The following is a 9,765-nucleotide window of genomic DNA, read 5'->3' as shown; positions in this document are numbered from 1 at the left end:
TCTCTCTCTCTCTCTCTCTCTCTCTCTCTCTCTCTCTCTCTCTCTCTCTCTCTTTCTTTCTTTCTTTTGAACTGGGGATCGAACTCAGGCCCTTGCACTTGCCAGGGACGCACTTATTCTACTGAGCCATCTCTCCGGCCCATGAATTATATCTCAATAAAAATGTTTTTGGTTTTTTAACCCCCACCCCTGGCCCCCAGGCCCCCAGGATCAGGACCTCACTCGTGCTCAGCAATGCTCTGCTTTGCCCTCTTTTAAAATTTTATTTTTAAACAAATCTGTGTGTGTGTGTGTGTGTGTGGCCGGCTCGGCCTGCCCTGGGGCGGAGCTGGCATGGAGTGTGGTGCCAGGGATCAAACCACCATCCCTGGGCTTGCCTAAGCAGGCACTTTACGCCACTGGGCTAGCCATCTCACTGGCCCTTAAAACTTTATGCTAAGCAGAGTCTCTGGTAAGATAGCTCAGCAGACTAAGCACCTGCTTAGGCAAGAACAGGGACCAGGGTTCAATCCTCGCACCACATGACCTGCTGCCCCCACGCCACCAAGTCCAGGCATGTTGGCACACACCTGTAATCCCAGAGCTGGGGAGGGTGAAAACAGGAGGATCACTGCGAGTCTGAGCTGCATAGTGAGACCCTGTACAAATACATAAAAATAAATAAACAAAATAAAATAAATTGCTTTGGCTGACCTGGAATTTGTGGTCCACCTACCTCTGCTTCCTGAGTAGCTGGGATTACAGGTGTGTTCCTCTCCAGGCCCAGCTACAGAACAGCTGCTTTAAAAAAGGTTGTTAATCTTTGTCCCAGTCAGGAAAGGCCTCTCAGGAGGTGGCCCAAAGCTCTCTGTGACATTTTACTAAGCAAGCTCTTCACGCTCACTTCCTCATTCAACGCTTACAAAAAGTGTGGCTTAGATACGGACAGCCCCACTGGATGGCGGAAGCAAGCGGGCACAGAGAAGGCCGGCCACTCACCTCGGGTCACACAGCTGGGACACGGCATGTCTGAGATTCGGTTCCCAGGAGCAGATAGCAAAGCGAGTGCTCTTACCCATGGTGCCGCGCTGCTCCTTCTTGTGTAGCCTCAGGATTCTAGAGCTTCCCCAGGCCAGGAAGATGGCTCAAGGCAAGACAGAGGAGATGGGGACAAGCAAGCCTCTGAGGAAGGTAGCGAAGGGAAGAGTGCGAAGGGCAAGAAGAGCGGCAGGTATAGAGGAGAGCAAGGAGCACGCCCAGGGCATCTGCATGTGAGTGGGGCACTAACTCTGGGCTCCCACAGGTTAGAGACATGGAATCACCTGGTGCAGCTACTCAGGAGGCTGAGGCAAAGAGGTTGGTCTGAGCCCAGGAATCTGGGACCACGGGGCACCATAGCAAGACCCTGTTTCTAAATTAAATAGACACATGGCAGACTTTCCGACCTCTTCTTCAGAGGTTCTGATTCAATGGGGCTGAGACTCGAACCAGGAACTCTATTGTAAGCTCCCCCAGGGTGGGGGAGTGGGCGGATACAGGTGGCCCAGGGACCACGCTGTGACACATTCAGCACAAACTTCAGGATCTGCATGAGACCCCTTCCTCTCTCAAACACGCCCTTCCCTCCTGACACCCAGTAGTCTATGTTTTGTTTAGTTTCTTGAGACAGAGTCTCGCTACACAGTTCAGGCTAGCTTTACATTCATTATGCAGCCCACACTGCACTTGAACTTGTATGGATCCTCCTGCCTCAGCCTCCTGAGTGCTAGGATTACAGGTGTATGCCACAATGCCAGACTATAATGCTAGTATTCTGCTGTACTCTTCTCCCTGTGGCCAGAGACCCTACCCCCACCCCCACATGCAGCAGGACTGGTCCGGGCATCCTAAGCTCACTCCTGTTCTCTTCCCATGGCCCACCCATTCCTGTCTTCTTTGCTCTGGGCCTTCTCCCGTGGGAGGATGAATCTGAGTTTCCTCCCCTTATCCTCCAGGGCCCCAGAGCTCACCCTTCAGGGATCTGCTCAAGTATTATCTTTATAAAGCCTTCCCTAATCACAACACATTTCTTTAGCCAGTAACAGTGGCACATGTCTGTAGTGCCAGTCATGCAGAAGGCTGAGGCAGGCTGAGCACAAGTTTGAGGCCAACGTAGGCAACTTAAGAGAGATTCTGTCTCAAAATAGAAAGGGAAAATACAGAACAGTGGTGCAAGCCTGTAGTCTCAGCACTTAGGGAGGCTACGGCAGGAGGATCTTAAATTCGGGTTCTATCTGGACAACTTAGCTGAACCCTGTCTCCAAATTAAAAAAAAAATAAAAATAGAAAGGGCTGAGATGGGCCAGGGAGATGGCTCAGTAGAATAAGTGCCTGCCTGGCATGCACAAGGGCCTGAGTTCAATCCCCAGTTCAAAAAAAAAATGGCTGAGGAGGTAGCTCAGTAGTAGAGCACTCTTTTGTTCAGTAACCAGTATTAGAAAATGAGGATAGGGCTGGTGAGATGGCTCAGTGGTCTAAAGCACCTACTTAGAACAAGCTAAGCCAAGCAAAGCACAGGGACCGCGGTTCAATCCCCCAGCACCACATGCCAGCCCGCCTGCCCCCTGGTGGGCTAAGCTGGCCACACACAAAACAAACAAATAAATAAATAAATATTTAAAAAAAAGAAAAAAAGAAAATGAGGATAAAGAGTAAATGAGAAATGGATGCAAGAAGTATTACAGGCACCTAATAAACGGTTGCCATTGTGTTGGGTGCAGCTTAGTGGTAGAGTTTACCCTGCAGGCCTGAGGCCCTGGGGTCTGTTCCTGGGAAAACAGACAACAACAACACAAGTAGCTATTCTTTTCTTTTACTGCTGCTTGACCTCGAGAAGATCAATCTGTGCAGCTCTAATAGGAGCTCACAGGCTTGTGTCAAGCACTGCATTCATTAATACAAGAACTTGTTATTATTGTCCCTATTTTATAATTAAAGACAATGAGGCAAAGAGAGGTTAGGAAATGTGTGAACATTCTCCTAGGTGGAACGAGGAAGCACTTGGCACCAGGTCCTGAGATTACCTTTCTTTTTATTTTTATTGGGGTGGGGGTTCCTGAGGATTGAACCCAGGGCATTACCCATGTCAGGTGAATTCCATACGCCTGCACTACATTCCCCAGCCCAGGCCTGAGTTTCACACAGCAGGACACTGATGCTGTCGCCAGTGGGACCCTGAGTGTGGCATATGGTGGGCTCTCAGGAGACTCTGAGTTGATAGTATTTTTTTTTAATGTATTTGGTTATTACAGGGTCTCACTCTGTGGCTGGGACTCATAGTAATCCTGTGGCCAGCTCAGCCTGCCCTGGGGGTGGGGCTGGCGCAGCATGGGGTGCTGGGAATCGAACCTCAGTCCCTGTGCTTGCCAAAGCTTGCCTAAGCAAGTGTTTTAGTTTGCTGAGCTATCTTTCCGGCCCCTGAGTAAATAGTGTTTACATCAAAATCACCCAAAGATGTACTGGCCATGATGTTTTGTGCTCTTTATTTGATAAGACTCAATACTTTAAGATCTCTAATGAGAATGGAATGTAAAAAATTAATCTAGGAAAAAAAATCAGATTGGGAGAATTCAGCCCTCTAAAAACTTGGAGGGGAGTCCAATCTTTAGTGGGGTGATCATGGTTTTTAACCCAAAATGGTCTGGGGTACTGGGAAGAAGGAAAAGTGCATTGGTTCCCCTGCCCCACTTTCTGGATTCTTCTTCAATTACTATGTCCTCGCTGCCTCTCTCCACATAAACAGCTGGGAAAGATGCAGGGTAAGGAGACGGGGGAAGAAAGTCCTGGTGCTATTTTCTAACTGGGGCATGCCAAGGGGAGGAGCCCCTCTCTCCTGGCTTCCAGCTCTCTTCCAATTCAGGTCATTAATCTTACCCACCCTCCACTAAGCCTCTTGCAAATTGCAGGGAGCCCACAAAACCTTCTCTCTGCGCCTGGCATCTTCCCTGCAGCATCTGTTGCTCACCTGAATCCCGTGGGTCATGTTTCTTCCACCCCAGAGGAACCTTGGAAATATTAAGTTAAGGGAAGTCTTCGGTCCTGCCCCCCTTCACACAGCAGCCCGGCTTTGGGTGACTCAGAAGAGAAGACGACACAGAAAACAGAGCACAGAACAATGGTTGATTGCCCCAAGGCCCAAGAGATCATGAATTAACCCGAGTCTCAGAAAAACCAACAAAGACAATCCCAGTTGGGTCACTGGACACAAAAGCTAGCAAGAGTCACCACCACCAAGTTAGACTAGGAGGCTTTCTGGAAATGGACCACTTTCTGAAATGCTTGCCGGAAGTCTTCGTTGAACACAGTGTAGATGATGGGATTGATGAGGGAGTTTAAATAGCCTAACCAGGTGAAGAAGTCAAAGAGGGCCGGGTGGATCCAGCAGGAGTCCCGGCAGATGGGAAGGACCAGAGACGCCACGAAGAAGGGCAGCCAGCAGATGATAAAGGCCCCCAGGATGATCCCCAGGGTCTTGGTTGCCTTCCTTTCCCGAGCGGCGGAGATCCTCTTGCGTTCCAAGACACTGTCGGCCAGTTTGATCCTGACGTGGCTGAAGAAGAGCGGGGAGCCGGGGTGCGAGTGGCCCTCGTGGAGGCTGGGGTTCAGCGAGCACAGTGAGGAGCCGGCAGAGCCAGTGATGAGATGCGCGGTGGTGAAGCGCTTGCCACTCAGCGAGGGCGGATTCAGGATGCGGCTGCGGGCGGCGGCATAGATGCGGCTGTATAGGATGATGAGCAGGACGGAAGGGATGTAGAAAGCCCCGCAGGTGGAGTAGATGGTGTAGGAGATCTGAGACGTGTTCACCAGGCAGTCGGACATCTCCTCCTGAGCTTTGGCCTGCCGCCAGAAGAGCGGGGGGATGGAGATGCAGATGGAGATGACCCAGACGGCAGCGATCATAGCCGCCGCGTGGCCGGCTGTGCGGCGCTTGCTGTACTCCAGGGCATCCGTGATGGCCCAGTACCTGTCCAGAGCAATGACACAGAGATGCAGGATGGAGGCCGTGCAGCAGGTGATGTCTGAAGACACCCAGATGTCACACAGAATTTGGCCAAAGCTCCAGGTGCGGGTGGTGGTGTATGCAATGCTGATCGGCATGACCAAGACGGAAACCAGGAGGTCAGTGGTAGCCAAGGAGCCAATGAGATAGTTGGCCGGGGTGTGGAGCTTCCGGGTGAGTAAGATGGTGGTAAGGACAAAGGCATTGGAGAGCAAAGTGGCCAACGTGATGATGGACAGGACCACTACAAGGGAGATCTGGAGCGCCTGCAGGATCCCTGGGTCCCAAGCCCCTGGGGTATCTGTAGCATTTGAGGATCTGTTGGAGGCCTCCTGGAGAAGAAGGCCTTCTACTGACTGGTTTGTGGGGGACATGCTAGGTGGCTGTCTCTTCCCAGGTTTCCACACACAGGGCTCCTCCTTTCATAACTGTCCTGACATTAGAGCAAGGTCATTCCTCTGCTTCGTGCTGGTGGGCACCGTGTGTGAGGGCAGATCACAGGCCTCCAGACTTGGCTATTTCAAGAACCCCAACGCAGCTACCAGCTGGCAGCTACAGGTCTGTCCTAAACCCAGTGAATCCACAGACGTCTCACTGTTCTGGAACTCTGCCCAGCAGATGGTCCAGCCCAGTGGACTCATGCTGGGTTTGTTAGGCAGTTGATGCGGTACCACAGAGAGGTGGGCAGCACTCTGGGGTTCTTGCTTTTGGCATCTTGGTTGCGTTCGCAGTTTAAGAGATCAGCATTTTTCACGAAAACTTTAAAATCTCTCCCATCCCCCAACAATGGAGATTCTGGATTTCAGTTTACTGCCAGGGAACTTTTAAAACTAGAGACAGAGAAGACCAGCTGATTCAGAGAAACAGCTTAGGCAATGGCTCAGCTTTCTCACATTCATCCCGACACATCTTGGGACACTTCACTTTGGTTTCCATCCCACTGTCGGATTTGAGGCTGAACAGACAAAACATTCCAGTTACCAAGGCCTGAAGAACGCATGAGCTGGGAGAAGCTGAAACAAATAGATCACCATCAGTTTACCCAGAGGAACATGAGTTCTGATGCTCTGGGGCTGAAAAGGAAAAAAAAAAAAAAAAAAAAAGGAAAGTTAGGCTCTAGAAGGGTGATTTTTTTTCTGAAGGTTGAAATTCTAAGACAGTGTGTGGCCAAATTGGCCTTCCCAAAGGTGTTGGGAGAATACAGAGGAGGGGGATGGGCTTAACCCCCACAGTTCCCAAGTTCCCAGAGGGGACCAAGTATCCTCACTATTGGAAGCATCACAGGCTCGTTACAAATGAAACCTGCTCTGTCAATTGTGAATCAGAAAACATGTTCTGTTTATTCAGCAGTGGAAACTAAATTAAATAAAACTGCACAGGAGGACACGAAGGCCATACCCCCCAACACAAGATTAGTGTGATGTATTTCTCTAGGGATTGTGGAGGAGTCTTTTCCTCTACTCATTTGAATTTTCAAATTTCCCAGAATAACTTTTTTTGTTTTTCCCCCTGTAATCAACTTTGTAAAGTTTTCTGTTTCACTTCTTAAATAAACCAAAGTTTAACTCGCACAGTTGCATTATCAACTGTCAAAACCTCCTACTTTTTTTTTTTGGTGGAACCGGGGATTGAACTTAGGCCCTTGTGCTTGCCAGGGAAGTGCTTATTCTACTGAGCCATCTCCCTGGGCCCAAACCCTCCTACTTTTAACAGACTATAAATAGAAATAGAACCACACAAAGAAACAGTTTCTGGAAGAATTTCTCGCATCTCAGTTTTTGATGTTATACCTAAAGTTCTGGTTTTCAAGTGTCCTTGAAGATATTTGAATCTATATTGTCCTGAAGTAGGGAAAGCATTTTTACTACTGAAGGATATTTAAAACTCCATAACAACATTTAGAATACTTTCCTGTACAATTTCACAATAAAGAGTTTAACTTGTTTTAAAAAAACAAAGCAAAACAAAAAGGGTTTGTTTTTTTTTTTGTGGAACCAGGGATTGAACTCAGGCCCTTGCACTTGCCAGGGAAGTGCTTATTCTACTGAGCCATCTCCCTGTCCAATAAAAAGAATTTCCCAGAGTAAGAATGAGTGACTCTTTATTTTTTTTTAATCTTTTTTTTTTTTTTTTTTTTTTGCAGAACCGGGGATTGAATTCAGGCCCTTATGCTTGCCAGAGAAGTGCTTATTCTACTGAGCCATCTCCACAGCCCTGAATGACTCTTTAAAAAAAACACGACAAAAACGCTTTCTTGTTAAGCAAAGAAATTAACTGCAAAAGTTAAAGTCCTTGAATAGTTTTCACCAGGGGAAGGTTAACTCCAGAAAATTCATTCAACTTTCCAAATGGAAAGTGGAAATTTGGCCATAGACACCAATACATGCTTCCATTCAGTGGCACCTTGGTTCTGCATGTAAACAGTTTGGTTGACAAACAGAAATATTGAGCAAAACTTCGCTTTTGTTTGCTAAATCTGTATCTGAGGGTGAACTCGAAGGCAGCAATCTTTCCCACACAAACACAAATGTAGCAGTCTTTTCTAAAGTCATAGAACAAATTAAATTTGTGAATATATATAGATTTTTTTTTTCATAAGATTTTTTTAGTACTGGGGATTCAACCTAGGGCCTTTGCCCTAAGCTACATCCCTCTACCTACCTTGTTCTTCTGAGACGGGATCTCACTACCTTTTTTTTTTTTTTTTGGTGGAACCAGGGATTGAACTGAGACCTTTGCGCTTGCCAGGGAAGCACTTATTCCACTGAGCCATCTCCCCAGCCAGGATCTCACTAAATAACCAAACTGTGATCCTTCTGCTTCACTCTCCCACAGTGTTAGTATTATAGGGGTCTCTGCCTGGCCCACAAGAAAGACGTCTTGGACACTATTATTATGTCTCCTTCGTGTGCTTCTGACAGCGGAGCACCTTAGGGTTCTGAGGGCTTGGTATGAATGAGGGAGGGCAAGCCAAGGACAGTCAGCACAGGGCCATCTCTGGCACAACCCCAGCCCAGGCCATGGAGCCCAACAGGCAGTGCCTGGGTGCCAGAAATCATTACCGTCAGAACCCCGTTACCCACAGCTCAGCTCGGGCCTTGGTGTACAAGGTTCTGAGTCTATGCTTTCTCCCTTTCTTCCTTTTAATTTCTTTCTTTTCTTCTTCCTTTCTTCCTTCTTTCCTTTCTTTTTTTTTCTTTCTTTCTTCCTCCCCTTTTTCTTGTGGGGTGTGTGTGCTACCAGGGATTGGACCCAGGCCATTCCTACTGAGCTACATCCCCAGCCCTTTGTCTTTTGAGACAGGGTCTCACTAAATCACTAAGTTGTATAGATGGGCTGGCATTTGTGATCCTCCTGCCCCAGCCTCCTCTACACAGCCTAGCCTGGCTGTGAATTCACAATCCTCCTGATTACAGGCATGTACCACAACCTCCACCTGGATTGGTTAACTTTACTTTTTATTTATTTTTATTTATTTATTTATTTGTGGAACCGGGGATTGAACTCAGGTCCTTGCGCTTGCCAGGGAAGCGCTTATTCCATTGAGCCATCTCCCCGGCCCCTGGATTGGCTAATTTTAAACATTAAGACACTACACCAGCGATGTGTTTGTTCTTTCGCACTTCCCATATTGTGGGTGCTTCATTTAAAATAAATCTGCTTGGAGAGGGACAAAGCCTCAATTCAAGATACCAGTTCTAAACTACCAACTCCAAAACACATCCCACAATTTGAAAGAAATCACCATCATAATTTTTTTTTTTTATATTAGAGTTCTTGCTATATTCCAGCACTGAGCTAGCTCTAGGGCTTACAAAGAGATGTCCAGCCCATCAAGTGGGCAATATGGCCCCAACTTACAAACGGGCCAAGGATGCTCAGAGAGGTGATGTCACCTGCCTGAAGTCACCCAGCTAGAAGCAGAACTGGGTCCAGAGCCCTTCACATTTCTATGGGGCTCTACATTGCTGAATTTCAGGAAGAAAAGCCTCAAGGCATAGGATTAGGCTGCCATGGTGACAGTGAGGAAGCTTCCTGCCCCCACTCGCCCAGGGCTGGACTCCAAGAGCCTCTGGCTGGTTTTCCTCCTACTGTGGTTCACATGAAAAATGTGAAATCAGGTTGGACCATTTGGAATTTTCTTCCCTCCAGACAGCCTGGGTGAGGGTGGCGCCGCCGTCCTTTCCCAGGGAAGCTGGTGTTCTTGCCCCACAACTCAGGCCATTCCAAGCATTCCAGTGACCTCATTTCAGCTAAGGGTGTGGGCTAGAGCTGGTGAGTATGCAAGCCTTGGTGACATCTTGGGAAGAAGGAGGACAGACAGTGGATGGCTTTGGGCAGGAAACCTGGGCTGGTGTTTGTCAGGAAGCAACCGGATTCTGAAGCTGCCCACTTCCTTTCCTGTGGCTGTCGCACCCCATCCGGCACAAAGTTGGGGGAAACTGTCCATAACCTGTTGCCTTTGGAGATGCGAACTGTAAGTGACTGCTAAGTTGGACATGGTGGTGCAAAAGTAGCCTCCCTGTTACTTGCAAGGCTGAGGCAGAAGGGTCACAAGTTCAAGGCCAGCCTGGGCAACTTTGAAAAATTCTGTCCAAATAATAAATCAAATAAGGGATGGGGTGTGTGCTGTGGTCATGGAGTGCTTGCTTAGCATATACAAGGCCCTGGGTTTCATCTCCAGCAACACACACACACACACACACACACACACACACACACACGTGCCAAATATGCTGGCACATACT

The 9,765-nt window shown here is 48.2% G+C and overlaps 1 protein-coding gene across 2 annotated transcripts in view; it reads right to left on the bottom strand.

The window, feature by feature from the left end:
* Positions 1–3,397: 3,397 nt before the first annotated feature.
* The window catches only part of Htr1d (5-hydroxytryptamine receptor 1D), a 24,391-nt gene continuing 18,023 nt past the window's right edge, over positions 3,398–9,765 (bottom strand). For both annotated transcript variants that reach the window (XM_023722537.1, XM_023722536.1), the window contains exon 2: positions 3,398–6,090. In XM_023722537.1, coding sequence (XP_023578305.1) covers positions 4,258–5,391 — 1,134 coding nt within the window. In that variant the 5' untranslated portion in view covers positions 5,392–6,090 and the 3' untranslated portion in view covers positions 3,398–4,257. The remainder of the gene's footprint in view (positions 6,091–9,765) is intronic.

Source organism: Octodon degus, unplaced genomic scaffold (genome assembly GCF_000260255.1).
Source record: "Octodon degus isolate 3935 unplaced genomic scaffold, OctDeg1.0 scaffold00092, whole genome shotgun sequence".
Classification (NCBI taxonomy): domain Eukaryota; kingdom Metazoa; phylum Chordata; class Mammalia; order Rodentia; family Octodontidae; genus Octodon; species Octodon degus.
The sequence above is the reverse complement of the archived record's forward strand: the minus strand, read 5'-3'. Positions and strand labels throughout refer to the sequence as shown.